The sequence below is a fragment of the Talpa occidentalis genome, unplaced genomic scaffold, assembly GCF_014898055.3.
Source record: "Talpa occidentalis isolate TD23 unplaced genomic scaffold, MPIMG_talOcc4v2.1 talOcc4.17, whole genome shotgun sequence".
In the NCBI taxonomy this organism is placed as follows: Eukaryota; Metazoa; Chordata; class Mammalia; order Eulipotyphla; family Talpidae; genus Talpa; species Talpa occidentalis.
Window position 1 is genome coordinate 11,463,258 of NW_023601754.1, and position 22,171 is coordinate 11,485,428.

At 40.4% G+C, this 22,171-nt stretch overlaps 1 protein-coding gene across 1 annotated transcript in view; it reads right to left on the bottom strand.

The window, feature by feature from the left end:
* The window catches only part of SF3B3 (splicing factor 3b subunit 3), a 44,653-nt gene that overhangs the window by 4,897 nt on the left and 17,585 nt on the right, over window positions 1–22,171 (bottom strand). The window contains exons 9-20 of the mRNA XM_037516098.2: window positions 21,349–21,514; window positions 18,789–18,884; window positions 18,055–18,127; window positions 12,363–12,514; window positions 11,907–12,062; window positions 11,060–11,215; window positions 10,143–10,286; window positions 6,520–6,642; window positions 5,539–5,693; window positions 1,650–1,824; window positions 758–963; window positions 510–666 (exon numbers count right to left, since the gene is read on the bottom strand). Of these exons, the coding sequence (XP_037371995.1) occupies window positions 510–666; window positions 758–963; window positions 1,650–1,824; window positions 5,539–5,693; window positions 6,520–6,642; window positions 10,143–10,286; window positions 11,060–11,215; window positions 11,907–12,062; window positions 12,363–12,514; window positions 18,055–18,127; window positions 18,789–18,884; window positions 21,349–21,514 (1,759 nt within the window). The remainder of the gene's footprint in view (window positions 1–509; window positions 667–757; window positions 964–1,649; window positions 1,825–5,538; window positions 5,694–6,519; window positions 6,643–10,142; window positions 10,287–11,059; window positions 11,216–11,906; window positions 12,063–12,362; window positions 12,515–18,054; window positions 18,128–18,788; window positions 18,885–21,348; window positions 21,515–22,171) is intronic.

The following is a 22,171-nucleotide window of genomic DNA, read 5'->3' on the forward strand; positions in this document are numbered from 1 at the left end:
CAGGAGACACCAGGAATTAATTTTTAACACCAAGATACACACACACACACACACAACACTTCAACTTACCATTTTAACCACTTTTAAGTATATAATTCAGTGGCATTATGTACATTTACATTGTTATGTAACCCTTGCCACCTCTATACCCAGAACTCTTTCATCTTTCCAAAGAGTAACTGTACCAGTAATTCCTAGAGAATATATTCTTTGTAACCGTTGATTTTGGTTATTAAGAACAGTAAATCACTACCAGCTTAGTAAGAACAGTAAACAAGGGACAAACTCTGTACATTTACTTCCCTTTTGTCAAGTTAGTACACAGGCATTCTGTGAGAATCACAGGCACCAGAGCATCACTAAGAATGAAAGCCCCAGCATTTTCCACGTGCCACCAGGTGATAAATCTAAATCAAATCAATGTCCGCACTCTCAAAATGATTACTAAGACTTGTCCCACAACTTAAGGAAAAAAGGAGCTAATATCCAGGAGACCCACTGTTTCCTACCTTGTGCAAAAACTCCAGTTTTTCCCCGTTGTTCACAAGCTTGTAGGTATAAACAAAGCCCCCTGCTACAGATCGGGGATTCAGGATCAGGTCTTTGGCCACACCCACCAACACATACCAATCATCCCCAGTGTTGGAGAACCTGCACACGGCAACACTGCATACAGAGAAAGAAGAGTCAGGCATTAGCCAGAGTCAGGGAATTCCCGTTTTAGATTCCCAACCAGGTAAAGTCCTGGGATCCTTACCTAAAAGCAGCTTCATTCTGTTCCAGCTGGACAAGGTCCAGTGTGTTCCCCTGAATAGGATTCATCACTCGGATCACAGAGGCCCACTGCCCATTGCCAGCCTTAGGAGCTCCAAAAATGGATTCAGGGAGGTTTTCGTTGAGGAATGCTGCTGCCATTTCTGCAGCCAGTTCCCGCTCATCCTCACCTGCTGCTTCCACCATTTCCTAAATTCAAAAATGAAGAAAGAGTTGGTATGCTGTGCTTGAAAAGTTGACAAATAGCTCATAATAAAGTCTGTCAACAAAACCAGGATCTCCCAAAATGAAGATTAAAGGGCGGTATACAGATACATGATAAAAGATTACTAGAGGGGATACCAGGCACTTCTTTAATGCTCGAAAGAGCAAAAAGTTGTGGCAAATACCTGACCAGCGGTCTGAGAAATAAGAAAAACACCATTTTTCTACCTAGTCAATCTTGAATGCCCTTGCTAAAAACTACTTACCCTCTTTTCTAGGCCAGATGCAAATTTTTATGGTCGGGGTTATTTGGTTTGTGCTGGGGAAAATTGTTCTGGAAGGAACTTGGATTGTGAGGAATATGAAATCAGCCTCTTCAGATCCAAATCCAAGAAACAAGTAACATACACTATTTTGGAAGCTTGAGGACTGAAGAATTCTGTTTCAGAAAGGAAAGCTGAATACTAAATAAATCCAAGTCTGTATAATAGTTTCTGAGTCACAAAGACTCAGGCAAAGAACACTTTGAAAGACCTGAAAAAAGCCTGGAATTTCCAGCATCACAAAGATTATCATCAAGGATTAGTTTTTAGATTAGGGTTTAAACTTTTCACCGTAGTTTTACATTAATGCCTTTTAAGCGAACCCTGAGGGTCAGTCACTCTAAATACCTCTGCCATCTGCTGCTTCCTCTGAGCTTTTGTGGCTTCAGTATAGGCATTGTGATCAGTCTCAATGATGATAAGGTTGTTACTTTCAGGGTGGATGACAAATTTCCTGGGTGTGTACTGCAGTGGAAAGGCTACTTGATTGAAGACAGCACCTAGCTTCTCCAATGCCAAAATCCTGTGGCAAAAGGCAAGGAGTTAAAAGGCTACTCAGGAACTAGAAACTGAAAGGGCACAGGAGTAGTCAGTCAACACACCTCTGAAGCTCTAATGTGAACCTCAGATAACATGAAACAACAGCCTTCTAATCGAGGATTCTGCACAAGAGACAAGGAGTTCTAAGAAGCCTCCACTTCAGCAATTGCCCACCATTTTTCTTTTTCTTTTCTTTTTTTTGTGGGACCCTCGCCGGCGGCGGTGGCCCAGCGCTCAACCGCTGTGCCACCAGGGGAGGCCCATGCCCACCATTTTTCATGGCAATTTTGGTTTTCACCAGTGCAGTCCATATCAGAAGTCACAAAGGAATTTTTTTAATTACTCAAGGACTTTGAGAAGTTAAAACTTCCTCTTGATTCTTACTGACAAACTCTGAAATGAAGAGCTCCAATTCTAAGTCTTGCAAAGTGGTATTTATGCTGATGGTGATTCATGAAATAAAATGGATGCCCTCCTGAACTAAAACCAGAAAGCTTTAGGAAATGCAAGAAATATAAAAGAGATGGCAAGGAGGGAACCTATTAGCTTTGTTAAATAGAACACATAGCTATCCCTAGGCCAAATATGTGCAAAATAGCGGAATACAGATACTATTAAAAAAACATTAACTTGAGGGCCTCCCTGGTGGCGCAAGGGGTTAAGGCACAACCTATGAAGCTATTCGCAGTTCACTGCAGCACAAGTTCAATCCCTGACCAGGAAGCTACCCACAGGGTGCAGCAGACCTCTCCTGACTTGCCCGCTGCTCCCTTCAGCAGTGTATTTCCGTCAATATGCTTGTTCTGTTCCCCACTCTGTCTCTGGTAAATCCTCTTACCCCCCCACACCTCTGGCCTGTACCCCAGTTCTCGTATGCATAAATAAATCTGTAAAAAAAAAAAACAACCCACTAACTTGATCTCTAATGACAGTGTTACACATACTGTATATATTCTCCACAGATCACACACAATCATATGACTAATTTTTAAAAAGAGCAGAGAACTATTCCATATTTTTTAAAGAAAACTCATTTTTTAATTTTTTTTAAAGATTTATTTATTTAAGCATACAAGAGCTGGCGTATAGGCCAGAGGTTCGCAGGATAAGAGGACTCACCAGAGACAGAGTGGGGAGCAGAACAGGCAGAACCACTCAAATACACTGCTGAGGGGAGCAGCAGGTGAGGCAGGAGAGGTCTGCTGCTCCATGTGGGTCAGCTCCCTGGCCGGGGATCAAACTTGTGCTACAGCAGCTGCAGACTGCTTCACAATGCTGATGCTAACTAAACCCTTTGTGCCACAAGGGAGGCCCTAGAATCACTGTTTTAAAACACGTAATATAAATCACATTTTCTGATACAATACTTGGCTATCTGGGGGATATCCAAGTCATTAGTACATTCCTTGATATTATAATCTAGTATGTTACAAATACCCAAGTAATGAAAAATATTTTCAACATCAAAAATTATCTTTTTTTTGGTGCCTCTCCGGTGGCACAGCGTATTGAACTCAGTGCTGTGAAGCTTTCTGCAGCCTCCGCAGCGCCGGTTCGATTCCCAGCCGGCCAGGGAGAATCCCACATGGCAAGGCAGACCTCTCCTGTCTCACCTTGCTGCTCCCCTCAGCAGTGCTTTCGGTCCATCTGCCTGTTCTGCTCCCCGCTGTCTCTGGTGAGTCTTCTCACCCTCCCATGACTCTGGCCTATACCCCAGCTCTTGTATAAATGAAAATAAATCTTAAAAAAAAAAAAAATATCTTTCTTTGGGGGGTAGATGGGGATGGCAGATGGGGAAAAACGGTGTATAGAAAACAGAAACTACAACCATCGACCCAGTTTTCATTGCTCTGGTAGCACTCACACACTGACCTGTTTTTATAAAGGCACTCTACATACCACACTACAGGCAGACTCAAGGCAGAATTACTTGCCCTCAGGAGGACACCCCCAGCACTGGAGGAAGCAGTGCTTCCTCTAAGTGCATTCTTTTTTTTTTTTTTTTTTTTAATAGAGGCATGTTTTTCTTTATTTATTTGTTTGCTTGTTTGTTTGTTTTGTTTATACATGCACTGGGTACAGTCAGAAGCGCGGGAGGGTGAGAGAATTCACCAGAGCCAGAGTGGGGAGCAGAGCAGGCAGAAGGACCGAAGTACACTGCTGAGGGGAGCAGCGGGCGGCAGGAGAGGTCTGCGCGCCATGTGGGACCCTCCTCCGGTGGCCGGGGAGCAGCCGGGGATTGAACCGGCGCCGCAGCGGGCAGCTTCGCAACCCAGCGCTCAACCGCTGCGCCACCAGGGAGGCCCTCTAAGTGCATTCTTCCTTAGAAAACATGAGGCTAGTCAGTGTGTGTCAAGTAGCATATTGATGATACCCAAAATGACTTCAGACAGTTCTTAGATGGACTTCAAAAATAAAATGTTTTAATAAATAAGTAGTCTTTCATATGACACCACAATTACCTGAATACACGCAGTATTTGTGCTTATGAGGTTTCATAAAATAAAGTGGGAGGCCTCCAGAACAAAAATCACCTAGTTATTCAACGTATTAGTGACAATGCAAAAAGAGATGGCAAGGAGAGGAACTATAGAAAGTGAAATGACAAGCAAAAGAGTAAGAGAAAATATCTAAAAATCATACTATGAAAAGGGAGTTGTATACAGAATATATAAAGAACTCTTACAATCCTATAATCAACAGGCAAATTCTTCTGAATTCCAAAGAATAGCTAATAGGCATATGAAAAGATGCTCAATGTCATTAACCATCAGGGATATGCAAATCTAAACCACAGTAAGATAATATTTCACTCAATGGGATGGCTAGAATCAAGAGGTCCAATTAAAAACTGTTGGGAAGGAAGTGGAAAAGTTCAAACCCTTATACCTTGCTGGTTGAGACTATAAAATGGTAGGTACAGTTACTTTGCCAGTCTCATAGTTCCTCAAAAACTGGTAAGTCACCACATGACCTAGCAATTCTACCTTTACAGGTATGTAACAAAGAAAAATGAAGACATCCACATGAAATCTTGCAGATAAATGTTCACAACAATAACCGTGGAAAGATCTAGAAATCTGGGAATTCACTTTATAAGTAACAGTGATTATCAAGAGACCAGAGTTGGGAACAGCCAAGAGCTATAACCAAAACGTGAACAAAGGTGGCATTAAACGGTTTAAAAAAACCCCAAACTCTCAAAACTTGAGTCAAATAGGTTATTTTCCATTTTGCAGTATAGACAGTGCTCACTCCAATATAATAAGCCTGTATAATAAGCCTGTCAACTTGCAAAAGGCCTACATAATTTATGTTGAGGTTAAAATTTTGTATCTAACATTTGGAATGACAAGTGAAAAAATGTCAGTGATTCAATGTCTGCTCTAAAACTAATCCAATGGCATTGTCTTAGAAAATGGGAATCATAAATCTCAAGAAAAATGAGCTGCACTAAGTAATAAAACTTGGCCCTGTAAGTTTAAGCAGAAGTTAAAAATTAAAAACACCGAAACTTGGCTACCAGGTACTTAAATCATGAGCCAAATAAAGGTTTCAATTTCAACACACTAACTAGTCCCATGGTGAAGAGGTGGCTTTCTGCCATCTCTTCTTACCTTCTTCCAACACTGGCAAAATGGTCTAAGCCCCTGGCAGAAAGGCTTCTCTCTGGGCTTCAACTATGGGAGTCACTCACCTCAGAGTATTGGTGGAGATGGCCACAATGCCCTCAGGACACTGTTCTGAAGCGAAGCCAGATGCAAATTCCAGGGTCTCATAAGACAGAGGGGTAAGATGGAAACGAGATTGGTAAGAATAGCTCAACCATGAGCGACTGGACATGGCCAACACCTGAGGAAATCAAAACACTTCCAATAAGCTTGGGGAAAACTCAAATGTGGTATGTTGATCAAATACTCCAACCCCCAAATTTCAGCCCACAGATATCCCAAAGCAAATTAAAAACCTAAAAAGCTTCATTAAGGAATAGAGGGCCAAATGAAGCAGCAGTGTAACTAAGTACTTGTTAAAAGCATGTACTACTTAGATAATATGACCTACTCAATTAATCTAAGCTTCAGTTTCCACGTGTATAAAATGGGAATACTATCAAAGATTAGGTAACTACAAGAATTAAATGCAGTAACAGGTAAAGAATGAGCACAGCACACAGTAACACTAATATTCTTAGTTATAAAGGACAATGTTTCCTAACCTCTGTCACATTAGTTTTCTTAAATTCTTGGAAAATAGAACTTTAAAGCAGGTTTTACAGCTGGTATTTTCTTTTTTTCATAAAGTCCCCCATTTTGTGACTCCTCAATGTCATAGTAAACCCAAGTTGGTTATTCGTCATTAAATAACCTGCTGTACAAAGTGGATCATAATATTGACACAAGGTTGTTCATGGGAGAGATGTCCTAGATAGCCTGACGGTAAAAGGGATCTGTATTTCAATCTACCTAATACCAACCCATGGCCTAGTGCCACAGAATCCCAGTCGAGAAGCTCTGGATGAAAGAACAAAGACTTCCCACATGAAGGAAATTGCTCAAGATAGAGCTAATGTCAAACTACACACTGGTGGAATTATTGAAACAAAACTTACGTCAAGGGAATTTCCTCAGCTAATGTCACTAACATCTGTACACGCTGTCTGCCCCCTTTCATTACTTACTGCCTCTTGTCCTTGCATCCGGACTCGAAAAAGCTTCACAGGACGGGACCCAAGGTACCGAGTACGGGTGTCTGACAGATCCCCAGTAACAGGGTCTAGGACAGTTCTCAGCAACACACCATTCTAATAGAAAGGAGAGAAGTAGATGAAGCCTACCCATAATGGAAGGTCCTGTGGCCACTTCATACAATAATTTCAAACAGATGGAGGAAGTGACTTAGAGGTTTAAAGAATATCCCAAATAATCACCCTGCCATTCTCATTTTCTCTTTAAATCACTCAAATAGTAACAATGACCCATTTACTAATGAGCAAAGTAAAAAGTACACTTATTTTTCACTGTGTATCCTTAAAAACTTTTTTAGCATGTTCCATTAAATTCACCATGATATTAAATATCAAAAATATATGTAGTTAAAAACAACTTGGTTTACTGTGTTTTCCAATACCATTTTCCTCCAAAAAGAATGAAAATCCGGCCTCCCCGGTGGTGCAGCGGTTGGGTGCTGGGCTGCAAAGCTGCCCGCAGCCTCCGCAGCGCCGGTTCGATCTCAGGCAGCCAGCAAGGGTCCCACATGGCGCGCAGACCTCTCCTGCCACGCCCACCGCTCCCCTCAGCAGTGTACTTCTGTCAGTCTGCCTGTTTTGCTCCCCGCTCTGGTGAATTCTCTCACCCTCCTGTGCTTCTGACTGTACCCAGTGCTTGTATAAATAAATAAAATCTTTAAAAAAAAAAAAAGGAATGAAAATCCTATGAGAAATTGCTAAAGTCTGCTAGCAAGAATGTTTCAGATGTGTATGGGACATGTTGTTGTGTCAGAGGAAGGAAGTACCCAGTTAAAAGGACAAAGGAAACCGTATACTAATCTAAAATGAGGTAATTTAGCTTAAAAAAAAAAAAAGGGTGCAGGGCCTCCCCTGGTGGCGCAGGCGGTTGAGCGCTGCCCTGTGAAGCTGTCCGCAGCCTCTGCAGCACCAGTTCAATCCCTGCCAGCCGGTGAGGGTCCCACATGGCACAGTAGACCTCTCCTGTCTTGCCCACTGCTCCCCTCAGCAGTGTATTTCATCGGTCTGTCTATTCTGTTCCCCACTCTGTGTCTAGTGAATCCTCTCACCCTCCCATGCATCTGGCCTGTACCCTGGTTCTTATATAAATAAATAAATCTTTAAAAAATTTAAAAAAAAAATAGGTGCAGGGGAATACCACATAGTTCTAAGCACAAATATGTAAAATCTGCACATTAATGTTACTTAAAAAAACAACCCACTTCCTTAGTCTTCAATGGAGTTACTAAGGCAGTGAGACTCCTTACTTTGAAAATAGGAAAACAAACAGGGGGAAATGAAGTCTTTATCACTTCCCTTTATGAACTGTTCCTCAGGATAAGCAAAGATTTGAAGCAGATTCTGTCTTTAAAGTTCTGACTAATTAAAGACTTAAATAGAAATGTGATCATTCTCAACCGCTAATGAGATAATGAATCTAGGCAGTGTGTATCAATGTCTGTTATTAAAAGAAAAAAAAGGCTGATGGAAACTTTAAAACAAAATAGACACAAACATCCTGGCATCACTAACAATGGGATGTGCTGTAATAGTGCGCACCATCTAGGAAATATTGTCATCCCCCCCCCCAAAAAATCGGCAAATCAATTTTGTGTCCTGTGCTAACCTATCACTATAGTTATCACACCACATGGGGCTAGTCAAAATTGAGAAATGCTATAGTGTATAAAGTACAAATTACCAAATTTCAAATCCTTAGTACAAAAAAATATATGCAAACTATCTAAAATATATTAGGTTAAACCAAACATGAAAATCAACTTCATCTGGGGAGCCTCCCTGGTGACACAAGGAGATAAGCACAGCACTGTGAAGCTATCTGCAGCCTCTGCAGCACTAGTTCAATCCCCCACCAGCCAGGGAGCAAGCCACATGACACAGCAGACCTCTCCTGCCTCACCGACTGCTCCCCTCAGCAGTGCATTTCAGTCAATCTGCCTGTTCTGTTCCCCACTCTGTCTCCAGTGAATTCTCATCCCCACCTTCGCTGTCCTATACAGCAGTTTTTGTATGCATCAATAAATAAATCTTAATAAAAAAAATCAACTTCAGCTGTTCATTCTGCTGTGGCTACTGGATAAACTTTTAATTACACATGTGGTTTATGTGATATTATTAATCAACCACATCAACCACTAGTTTACAGGAAATACAAAGAATTAGAATAATATTAAACATAGAAAGACTGCCAAATCCATAAAGTGGGAAATTCTATAAGACAAATGATTGAATCTCTTAAAAAATAACGTTAAATAAAAAGTGTGGGACTATTATTAAACAAAACATAAAAAGATCAAGCAGTTGCAAACTGTGGACGGCTGTATGTGGATTCTGAGTAGAACCAATGTAGACTCTTTTTTTAAACAAAAACAGTAGAACAAGGACAATGTAGTGTTATCAGATAACAATCTTCATTTGGCTAAATTTTGTTGGGGTAAGGGTAATAGTAAGATCTTAAAAAATCCACTTTTGTTAGAAATAGATCCTGAAGTATTTGTAGATGAAATGACACATAATCTTTAAATTGTTTTAAAATACTTCAGGAGGACCTCCTTGGCAGCGCAAGGGTTAAGACGCAACCTATGAAGCTGACTATAGCCACTGCAGCATGAGTTTGATCCCTGGCCAGGGAGCAACCCACATGGCGCAGCAGACCTCTCCTGTCTCACCCGCTACTCCCCTCAGCAGTGTATTTCAGTCAACTGCCCTGGTCTACTCCCCACTCTGTCTCTGGTGAATCCTCTGACATCCCTCACCCTGCACCTCTGGCCTGTACCCCAGTTCCTGTATGCATAAATAAATAAATCTTTAAAATACATCAGGAAAAAGGTAGAATACATCTATCAAGGATAGCAGAATTTTGATAATCAGTAACAGGGACCTGAAGGTTCACTACGTTAGTCTACCTTCTACACGCATTTGAAAATTTCTAAAGTATGAAGTAAAATTAAAAAGCAAAAAGGAACCTGATCTGGATTATTGGCATGTTTGAGTAAATAATCATTAAGATGGTCTCACTCATAGCAGGAATCTAGAAAACTTAAATAAGGGACCAGGAAAATGAATAACTATAAGAAAGTGAAAATCAAAATCAACAAAAAACTGTGAACCAGAGACACTTTTAGGGGGGCGGGGGCGGGAGGGGAGGGATTGGGGTCAGAATGGGGGGGGCTGCAATTGTATGGGGAATATAAAAATAAAACTTATTATTTAAAAAAAAAAAAAATTAAGGAAAATTCAAAGCACCAGGGCCTCCTGGTGGCATAAGGGGTTAAGTCTCAGCACTATGAAGCAATCCATAGATCCCCGGCCAGCGAGCTAACCCACATGGTGCAGCAGACCTCTCCTGGCTCACCCGTTGCTCCCCTCAGGAGTGTATTTCAGTCAATCGAGCTGTTCTGCCCCCCACTCTGTCTCTGGTGAATCTTCTCACCCCCACTGTACCTCTGGCCTACACCCCAGCATTTGCATGCATAAATAAATAAATTAAAAAGAAAAAAGTATATGAAACCCAAGGAAAGATAGAAAACAACAATGTGAACCTCTGGGTCTCTTACCTGTAGTCCAATATTCAGGTACAGGAAGCCAATAGAACCCCTCTCTCCCAGTTCATCCTGCTTCTCAGTGCCTCCCATTTCCACAATACACAAGGACTCAGGCTGGGCTGGGAGAGCCTGCATGCTCAGAGGTTGCAAACAGTCCTACATAGAGAAAATAATAAAAAAAGGGAAATAAACAATTTCAGGGGAAAAAACCTACGTAAAAATCTAACTCTAGGAGTGAATAACGTTCTTATGAAGAGGGAAAAACCCAAAGAGTGAGTTCTAAATGGGTAGTGGGTTACTATCCAAGTGAATCTTAAGTTCGAGAGAAAATCACATTTTCCTTGTCAAAGTAGTTAACAGTAAAGTAAATAAACAAAGTGTAACTCTCTTAAAGTCACATAAGAGAGGCATGCCATTAAAAAGGCAATTCCAAGTTGTTTTCTGAATACATAGTCTTAAGTTTGTTTTTAATTATGAAAGGGAACCAAGGTTTAAACCAAAGCAGCACTTAGTAGTCTTAGCAGTACAGACGACTTCTAAGGTATGCTGCATTGATAATCAAAAGTAGCACAAGCAGGGCCTCCCCTGGTGGTGCAGCAGTTGAGCGCTGGGCTGTGAAGCTGCCCGCAGCCTCTACAGTCAGTTCGATCCCGGGCCACCAGCGAGGGTCCCACACGGTGCACAGACCGCAGACTTCTCCTGCCACCCGCTGCTCCCCTCAGCATTGTATTTCGTCATGCTGCCTGTTCTGTTCCCCGCTCTGGTGAATTCTCTCACCCTCCCGCGTTTCTGACTGTACCCAGTGCTTGAAAAAATAAATAAATTAAAAAAAAAAAAAAGTCACACAGGCAGACTTCAGGGACCAATCCAGGAATTATGGAGTGAGCCTGATGCTCAAGTTCCACTTTAAAGTTGAGGGTGACACTCACTGAGGGGTCCAGGGAGATGATTCTGACAGTATTGTCCACCAGCCCCACGGCCAGGAAGCGAGACCGCTGCTCTCCAGGGGGCACATTGGCCAGGCTCATGCATACCACATCTGCTGACATCTCCTTCCGCTCTGTGTACTCATTCAGCTGCCCTGACTATAGCAGTGAAAACAGAGAAGTTACAAAACCACTCCAACTTGCCCCCAAACCCTGGAACTGGGGATAAAAAGGGGGTGGCTAAGTTACATTTTGTTTCTTCTCATTCCTCTTATAATCAATAACCAAAGATTTCTCTGTTTGGGATGAACCCCACAGGCTAACACTAAGCAAAATTACTGACCAGATATTCAAGAAACTTTTGACAAGTGCAATGAGCTACAAATTTTCTCAGCCATCCTAGCTCTCAGGAAATGGGAATATATAAAACCGTTAATCTGTTCATGGAAGTATATTGAGTACAAGAGAATTGAAATATGAAAATCTCTATCATAGGTATAGTTAGATCACACAAGATGGCCACATACAGAGACTCACTAACAGCTAAGTATGCCCAACATCCTTCGATGTTTTTAAAAAAAAATCTGAAATGGATTCAGACTGTAGAAATTAAACCTATGGCAAATAATTGGTGGAAAAGTAGAGTGTGGAGGGCAGGAAAAGCAATTATTTCATTTCTAAGTTGGCTTTTCTTTACACCAATTATAACCAGCATAAACATCTACCCCTTAGCCCTCATTAAGGGTCGGATTAGGTCATAAACACTTTCTTTCTCAATTCTCTTTCTTGTGAATATAATCTGAATGCCTGGACTAAAATTCCCATTTTTACCCCTACAGTGAAAACATACAGGATCCATCTCAAAATAGACGAGCTCTCCTCCTGTAAGGGCGATCACCACCTGTCGCTGGTTCACTGCACATTTAACAATGGTTTTCTTTCCGGGGGTCTTCCATTCATTGACTCTCTTGTCCGCTCGTATGTGCCGGATGCCATCAGGATATACCTAGAGTCAGTGAAAAGACAGACACCCAACATTCGTAATTTGACTCATCACTTAAAAACAACTCACATCTACCAGATCTGAAGCCATGCATTTGAGGCACCAGTTAAGTCAAAAACAACAACAAAAGTTAACAGGCCCTAGGCATGATAACTTTAAAAAAAAAAAAAAAAAACTTATATTTTCTCACATCCACTTTAAAGACGTTCAAAGCTCATTAATGTGAACAGAGCAGCCTACACCAGAATGAAGGCAAAGAAAGAACAAAGTGAGGTGAGCTGATAAGCAGTTAAGGATGCTCACCTGCACCAAGGCATCATCTCCTAACAAGGAGCAGGACAAGGTTGGGGTGGTGCCCAGGAACCCTGAGTCAGTCACTTCTTCTACAGTCTCTCCGATAGATAACACAAGTGTGGCATTCACGAAAGATACAATGATGTAGGCATCAAACTCATCTGAAAAAGGGAGAAAAAGAGTTGGTCAGCTGAGAATTCATTAATTACAAGTCAAATGAGACAGTTTTCTCTTCAGAAACCTTCCATGGCACTTCCCTCTATGTGTAGTCATCACGTACATGGTCATGTGGCAAAAAGCACGAGGTGATCCAAAAGATAATTGAGGGTCATAACAGCCTACAGATAAACTTTCCTTCCTTGGTTGCCTAAATACATTGAATAGATATGCCCACCACCAATATATTTGAAAATTAATATATCCTTGAGACATCTGCCAATAAACTGCAAAAGAGAGCAAGGCGTAAGAGGCATGAGGAAATTCTGAATATGCCAATACTTTTATATTCTGAAGCTGAAGTTATTTGTGCCAGTTGCCAATTACAATCCAGTCTTAAAAGATACTCCTCATTACCAGGAAAAATGCTCAGTTTGTTCCAAAAGCTATGTGGGAACACCAGAAATAAAGACAAAAACAGATTACTTAAGCCTCCATAACACTATGTCATTCTAGGATTGGAAACTGATAATGCTAGCATATCCCAACAGGAATGATGTTAGAACACTAGGGAAATGGGGAAGGAGTTGTTTATATTGTCAGTTCCTGACCTTTCTAGTTTTTCTCTATTTAAAAATACAACTATTCAGTGGCCATGAGCAATCCTATTACAATTTATTTTTTGTTTAATGAAATGTAGTTGTTTAAACAAACACTAAGTTTCTCAAGGTGGTGAGGGGACATGAGATACACGGCAACCCCAAAAGTTTCTCAGGCAGATCTCATAGTTAAAGGCCATTTTCCCTCATATATCCCACCCTACAAGATGGAACGCCTTCTGTTTATCTCCCATACCCAGAACAATGTTTGGAATTAAAACAGGGGCCTCTCTGGTGGCGCAGGGGTTAAAGTCTCAGCACTATCAAGCTATCGCCAGTCTCTATGGCATGAGTTTGATCCCAGTCAGGGAGCTAACCCACATGGTGCAGAAGACCTCTCCTGTCTGCCCACTACGCCCCTCAGCAGTGTATTTCAGTAGATCTGCTCCCCACTCTGTCTCTGGTGAATCCTCTCACTCCCTCTGGCCTACACCCCAATTCTTATATGCATAAATAAAAATAAATCTTTAAAAAAATGCTTGATAAACACTGAAAAGCATGTACATTTCTTAAAATAAGTCGAAGTTTACCTGCTTTCACATTTGAATGTTTTTTAAATCATCTATTTCTTCTACCTGCATCATACAGAATTCAGGTAAACAGGACAGAACAAGTAGAGAACGTGCTATGTTGGAGTGGCTACCTCACTCTTAGCAGAAGCAGCTATAAAATCCTTTTCATCTGAGATCATGTCAGAACTCAGACCTAAAGCTAATCCACCCTACCCACATAAAGGACAGTTTTCGTTTAGATTGGTCTCAATGGTGGTCCAGCTAAACTAAAAGGGCAAAGGAAGGTGTATCACTGGTGCACTTTATAATAGTATTCTACCTGTCAGCAGGACAAAATCAATTTGGGAGGTTACAATTAACATTCTTAAAAAATAAACATAACTTATTGACCTATTCACACAAAGAAGGGCTAAGTACTGTTTTCAAAACCTCTGTTTCAGCTAATAATACTGGGTGGATGAAAGGCAAGGACTTAAAATATTTCGCAATGGGTATAATCTAATGCCTACACCAGGAATTCAGAGTAAGGGTTCAGACCCCAAACCATAAGAATTAACAAAGACAAGGTGATAGCTTGTTTTAGGTTAATTTGCTTTAACTGCCAAATGTATCCAATGCTTTAGGGACACCTTATAAAAAGGCTTTTTTAAGAAACCACTTTCACCATCCATATAAATAAGGGCATGGTTACTGTTGAAATAGCGATTCTAACATCTTACAACAAAATCTGTATCAGTTGTGTGAAGACACAACACCACTTGGAAGCTTTACTCCAGCTCTCAAATTTTTAAACTGAAAATTTCTGGTGCATAAAAGCCATAGGAATTTCATCACTTTAATATATTAATATTATATCTATTGTATCTTCCTTTCTCACTTCTCATTACAGAAACCTTACACCTTAAAGATTGTACCAAAGCAAATTAAAGTCAAAGGGCCCTAATTGGCCACAATTTCTTGTTTCTCCCTTCATTAGAATGGGAGAAAGGACTCTCAAAATAGAAATTACACAACTTTTAATTTGTATGCAAGAGAAAGGGGAGGAAGGAGAGCAACACGAATCTTTATCTTCCCTTTGGCAAAAGGCATAAAGAGTTCAGTGCACTTACAGAGTCTGGCAACTCAACAGTAGAGCAATGATAACTGAAAGCTCTTATATCACACATTTCCTCAAAATTAATACTAAGTACACTGTAACTTCTTTTTTCAACCTAAGGTCAGATGAATCTGCAGATCAGTTTCTCTTATCTCCTAGGGAGGTAGTGGGTTTGAGTTCAATAAGAGCAACGAAACTCAAGCTTCAGTCAAGGCAAATGACTAGGGACTCCACACACACACACACACACACACACACACACACACCCCATGTTGTCTTTTACCAGGAACCACAAGTGTTATATGAAAGAAAATTAATTCATACGGCAAAAGATGATACAATGTGAGAATGCATTTTTTGTCTCAGGGCTGTTGAAGCACCCCATAAAGGAGGAATGCTTTATTCTTCTTCCCCCTGCCACAGTATCTAAGGCTCAATAAAGCAGCTCATTACAAAGGGTAAAGTAAGCAACCATTCAGAAGATTTGAAAAGAAAAGAAAAGGGAAAAAAAAAACTTTCTCCAGGGCAGAATCTTTAAGGCAGCACACTTGAAACATACAAAAAGCCAAAGGGAGACTACAAAGCTAAGGGTTTTTTGTTTTTTGTTTTTTTTTTTTTTTTAGCTTAGTTAAAAAAAAAAAAAAAAGTTAATTGCATTTTCTACATTCTGTAAGAGAAAGGAAGAGAAGTTGATTCCTGCCTCAGACCATTTAATATACAGGCAGATGGGTGCACATCATTGCAATACACATGGACATCCAACTGCAAAGTTACCCTTTAAGACATACCCATCAGGGCAGCCTCAATATTTTGTATAGGTCCCTCTCCCTGGGTAAAGTGCAAGACCCCACGGTAGACCCTAACAGTAAGTACACACCTGTGGTGATCAGCACCTTCACCAGCCACCTGTGGAAGAGAAAAAAAGGCTTGGTATTGGTAGTGTGTATCACCACGTACCAGCCAAGGTTAGTAGTCGCCTGGAAGACTGTAGCAAGTGAGGAAATGTGAGATGTTCACTCAACAGTAATTTGGGAAATCAGCAAAGAGAATGAACAGAGAAAACCTGACCTGTTTTCCTGAGTGATCACCTGAGTTACAGTTCCTAAAAAGAGGTATTTATCAGGATGTAGTCTGTGGATTTTGGTATTCAGAGGTGAAAATTTTCAGCTACAAGTTCCATCAAGCAACGGCACACTGCTTATCACTAACTTAACAAAGGTCCAAAGGGTCTCCCCTGATTTTCAAACACATGCCCACTTCCTCTCCTATAACCTTCCTGGCAATGTGCTTGTGCAGTTCAACACAATGGTTCTGGACATTTGTTTCCTCTTCCGGGCAGCAAGTACTCTGAGAGCAGGGACCCTAGTAATTAGTCTGAGTACATAGTGGTCACTCGAAAGACTGTAGGATCAGAGTATAAAACTAAAAGCCAAAACCCATAGATTACCACTAAAGGGCTAAAAAAATGAGCACTGGATTGGGATTCAGGAGACAGTTTTCAGTCTCCCGATGTGCTCTCTTAGGATCCTTGCCTTCTTCAAAAAATAAGCAGTAATTTTTGTGTAAATCTAAACCTATTTTATTTTTTAAAGAGGCATGTATTATTTATTTGTTTGTTTGTTTATTTATACATGCACTTGGTACAGTCAGAAGCGCGGGAGGGTGAAAGAATTCACCAGAGCCAGAGCCGGGAGCAGAACAGGCAGAAGGACTGAAGTACACTGCTGAGGGGAGCAGCGGGCGGCAGCAGAGGTCTGTGCGCCATGTGGGACCCACTTCCAGTGGCCGGGGAGCAGCCAGGGATCGAACCGGCACCGCAGAGGCCACGGGCAGCTTCACAACCCAGTGCTCAACCACTGCGCCACCGGGGAGGCCCAATCTAAACCTATTTTAAAATATAGTTTAAGAAGGAAAAATAAAACAAGCGAGGTACATTATGTTTTCATCTCAAAAGATCTTTCTAATACAAACCATGTAGGCCATGTTTCTGAAAGCCTTAATATCAACTAGCCACCAAGCATGAAAGATGAGTGTCAACACAGACCAGTTTCTTTTGAAGACATGACACACAATGAGGAAATTTTTCAAGTTATATAATAAATACGTTCTCAGTGCCAATGAACCCACCAATCTCTTATCCACTTTTCTTTCTACTCAACTCAGATTTGATCCCAATGCCTACATGAAAAGCAAGCCTATCAAAATATGTGTATTGTACTATCGCCAGCCACTGTGGAATGAGTTTGATCCCTGGGCAAAGAGGTGACCCACATGGCACAGCAGACCTCTCCTGTCTCACCCGCTGCTCCCCTCAGCAGTGTTTTTCAGTAGATCTGCCTGTTCTGCTCCCCACTGTCTCTGGTGAATCCAACTCTTTAAAAAAAAAAAAAAAAAAATGTGTGTATTGTAGAAAACATTTCTGGAATAGGTATTTCCCTCCTATGTATTTTCTAGTTCCCTTAACCTTCTTCTCCACAATCAAAACGTCTATCAAGAATTTCCAGGGTGATCTTACTCACCAATCCCACATTCCTGAACAAAAGACAGGAAAATGAAGTCTAGGAGTTGAAATGACGTATCACCCCAATCAAAGGGAAAATGAGAATTAGGTTTTATTTCTAATGGACATAAATTCCACAGTTAGGAAACTTTGCTGCCTTTGTACACTACACATTTTCAGATAACTTTAAAATTTCAGATGTGGTGACTATTTTTATTACCCAGCAAGCAGCTCAGACTCCATTCTCTTTCTTCAACCCCTTCTTTTCTCTTCTATCTAAAATTCTGATTCCACTTAATCTCTGCTTTCTTTACCCACTATATCCACTGAGTAGGACTGATTAACAAGCCTTACAAATCTTAATATTTATAGTACACCCTGAATTTCACTGTAACTTTTAACACAGGAGCATAGTTGACAAAAAATGAAAAACAACTTTCCTTCACACAATACCTCTTACAGATGGAACCAATGTCTTAAAGATGAAACCAATGTCTTAAAGATGAATATAATCAAAGAACATCACACACAACAGCTCTATCAAACTAAAGTGCGTATGTACTGAATACTAATAGCCACCTATGTACCCCTTGCCAAATGTGTGCAAATAGTAGCAGGTGAGGGCATCCTGACAGGAAAGTATCAAAAACATAGTCTCAGGCTAAATAAAGTTTCTATAACATGGTGTCAGATTAAGTGATATAGAAATATTATGAATGCAGCCTCTTAAGTCTTCTATTATCAGTATCATTTTGACAGCTGGGAAACAGCTGCTTACCTTCAATGTGCCGACGCACAGTCCAGACAGCATTGGGGTTACCGGGTAGCTCAGAGACAGCCATTTCTGATACCTGACAGGAGACAACAGATCCAGTGAACAGGAAACTCCACTCTGTCCTCAAAACTACACAAAGACAATGCTCATGGTATATGTTGCATTAAATGCAAGGAAAAACCTAGTCAAAAAAGAATACAAGCACCAAAAAGGCCAAAGCATGAGCAATGCCTCATTATAGACTTAAACAAGAACTCATAGAATTCCTGAGCAGTTGTTGCAGGTCACATCCGGAGTGCTCTCTTCACCAGCACATATACTATAAAAAGCCTTCGGGAAACAAGTCATCTAAGTTAGCACCATATTTTCTCCCTTTATGTCACATAAGGCCAAATCCCATCTCTCTTTAATGGACTAATTAGAATGCTACATCCTTCAGGAAAAATCTTCCCTTATTATCTTGGCTGGCAAACATGTCCCCTTCCTATAAGGTCTCAGAGAAATCATTCACCACCTCTTAAGGTACTTATTTAAAATGAGACTTTGATTAATTACTTTGTCCTTCCTACTAGATCTTTGTCCTTCCTACTCCAGACGATCATAAATGAGTAGGGGAAAGTCACCTTTCTTTCATAGAAACATTAAATTTACCTTTTATCCCATCAGAGCAAAATCATAAGCTATTTTGTCATTGCTTCCCTCCATATTCTACAGATACCTAGAAATTCCAATCTTACCTCAAGTCCATGCCTTAAGACTCTCAGAGATGACCGGGGTCCTCTACCACAGGCCACATATAACTGCGGAGTATCTTCATTGGCCAGATCAGCTATCTGCATGGATCAAAAAGGAAAAAAATATCACTGTGAGAAGCTTCACATCCAACTTTGACTATTCTCAAAGGACAAACTACACTTTAGCAGCTCTCCTGCCTGACTGTAACTGTGCAGGTGCCTCTCTTTTTCTCCTTTTCTTTGTAACCCTGTTCTTTTAAAATGTAAAAAAAAAAAACAAAAAAAAAAACAAACCCCTACTTTTTAGTTTAACAGGTTATATATTGGCTACTGGTCTCAGAGGATGGGGGGAATCAGTATTACAAAGAGCAAACCAGTTTGAAATGGTTTTTCCAATTACAAAAGAATTAGCAAGGAATTTTTTCCAGTAGTGAAATGAAGTTTCATTGATCCTCCAACTGAAATTAATTTCTCTCCAACCAAAAATACATTCTATCTGTACCTGTGACTTTACCACAAATAAAAGTTACATTTACTTACATTAAAGTTTATAGACACCCCAATTCATTTATCCTATCACTACTTCAAAATTACATTGATAAGATCTGCCATTAGACTATACATGATCTCAGATGCCCTATTAAAGCTGCTCCTATGATGTAGCAATCCAGCTACTGGATAACCCTAACCAGTTGTTTAGCCACCTAATGAGGAAGTCACATGTTCTCATATTGGCATCTAGCTGCTTTCTAGTACAATTACCTCTTAATCAATATGTGAAAAAAGGTGAATCATTTGTACTGTAGTTTGTCAAATGGGACAATTAAAAAAAATTCTTGACTCTATAATGCAGAGAATTCAAGTCACAATGGATAAGTATGTGGATTGAGTGTATATAACCTTCAAATCAATCTTTAAGAAAAAATATATTAAGTCACCTATTATATAAAGTCACCTTGTTATCTAAAATCTTGATTAAAGCACATAAATTACATTTAAACCTAAAAATAATTTGCTATCTGGGCTATCATAAGTATGTTACTGTATGCATTTAAAAGTATTATTCAGGGCCTCCCCGGTGGCGCAGCGGTTGAGCGCTGGGTTGCGAAGCTGCCTGCGGCCTCTGCGGCGCCGGTTCGATCCCCGGCTGCTCCCCGGCCACTGGAGGAGGGTCCCACATGGCGCGCAGACCTCTCCTGCCGCCCGCTGCTCCCCTCAGCAGTGTACTTCGGTCCTTCTGTCTGCTCTGCTCCCCGCTCTGGCTCTGGTGAATTCTCTCACCCTCCCGCGCTTCTGACTGTACCCAGTGCATGTATAAACAAAACAAACAAGCAAACCAGCAAACAAATAAATAAAGCATGCCTCTATCAAAAAAAATAAAAATAAAAATAAAAAAAAAAAAAAATAAAAGTATTATTCAGAGGAGATCTAATACCTCACCAGCTAGTAAAGAGATCTACAGCACAAAAAATGCTAAAAACCCTCAAGATATCTACCTCCATATTAATTATATTCTTGAGCTACAAATTATTTGCACAATTACTTCTTTCAATGAAGTGGGGGAAATTACTAATAACCAAATCAAGAATTACTTACACTGACTTTCTACTACCCTCACAACTAAACATTTTTCTCAGAAAGGAAGAATTTCGGGCCTCCCCTGGTGGCGCAGCGGTTTGAGCGCTGGGCTGCGAAGCTGCCCGCAGCCTCTGCAGCACCAAGTTCGATACTCGGCCAACAGCGAGGGTCCCACATGGTGCACACACCTCTCCTGCCGCGCCTGCTGCTCCCCTCAGCAGTGTACTTCAGTCCTTCTACCTATTCTGTTCCCCGCTCTGGCTCTGGTGAATTCTCTCACCCTCCCGTGCTTCTGACTGTACCCAGTGCTTGTATAAATAAATAAATCTTAAAAAAAAAAAAAAGGGAAGAATTTCAAAAAGGCTAATATGATCAGAGAATGCAGGAAAAAGACTTGTTTTTCCAGCACCCCACAAGCAAATCTTCCACTTAGAGTGTAACTGACTAAACAGTGGAATGTAGCCCCTAGGGGCTATCCTCGTTATGTAGTATGTACGCAATGGCATGGCAAAATTCCTGCTACACTGAAGCACCACCAATAGTGATACCCCCCCGCCCCCCATCATTCAATTTTTCTGTTACTAACTGGTCCCCGTGTCTCTAGGGTATTGTAAGGAAATGAGTGCTAAAATGGGATAAAGGTATTTAAAGACACGATAAAAGATAAATTTCAAAATGCTATAAATTCTATGAAGCCACTTACATTAAAAAAAAATGTAACACAAAATACAAGATTCACAGAAAATGCTTGAAAGTGTTTTTTAAGTTAACTGACCATGAGTTATATAATTTGAAAAATTAATTAAAAGGTCAAGGACTTACATAATGGTTTTCAATTCCCAAATGTCTACCTTTACACTGGTGATGCCATTGACAGTCTGACAAAATTGACTTAGATCTTAATTAGAGAAAAAATTTTTAATTCATTCAGATTCAAAACCAGTTAGTTGGCACTAATTGTGAACATGAGTGGAAAGACTCACACCTGGCAAAATAAAATGGGAGAGAGGCTGTCCAACTCATCAACCAACACAAGGTTTTTGAGTGGTCTTGGCTGAAAGAAGAATGTGTCTCCTTCTTCCAGAGGCATGGCAGATGAAAACTCAGGTTCTTCATCATCATCTCCAAGATGTGCAATTTGATATAAGTAACTGAGAAGCAAGAAGACTTCAGTTAAAACATTGTCTGATGTTTGCTGTCAAAATAATGCTCATAGAGCACTTTATAAATAGCGAATCATAATCACAGTATATATTATTGAATCAGCATCTAGCGTTCTAAATCTCTGCTTATCTGAGTGAGTTTTCTTCACCCCCCACCCCCGTCTTTTTTTTAAAAAAGGAAAGAGTGAGGATGAAGAAATTAAAACTACTAGAATTTAACTTGGCAAATGACAATGGTAAGAAGGTACTGGGACGCCACTAGAGTGCCTAGGTTTGGATCCCAGCTCTGCCACTTAGCTAGTCACATAACCTTAATTAGGCTTACTACTTAATCCATCTGTGGCTCACTTGCCGCATATATAAACCAGTACCTTCCAGAACATAATGACTTACGACAGTACATGGCACCTAAGCAACAGTGTTTGTCATATGAACTGAAATATGGATAAATGAAATCCAAAGATAATCTGTAACTATTTCCTATTTCAATCTATAACTAGATCAGATCTAACAAAAGAACCATGAACTCTGGTGATGACAAAAAAAACAAAGAAGAACTGGTACGCAGATATTACAGTATTATTCTGGAACAAAATAAAAAATTATCCAGAGATAATATGTAACAAAATCATCTTGCTCTTCCCT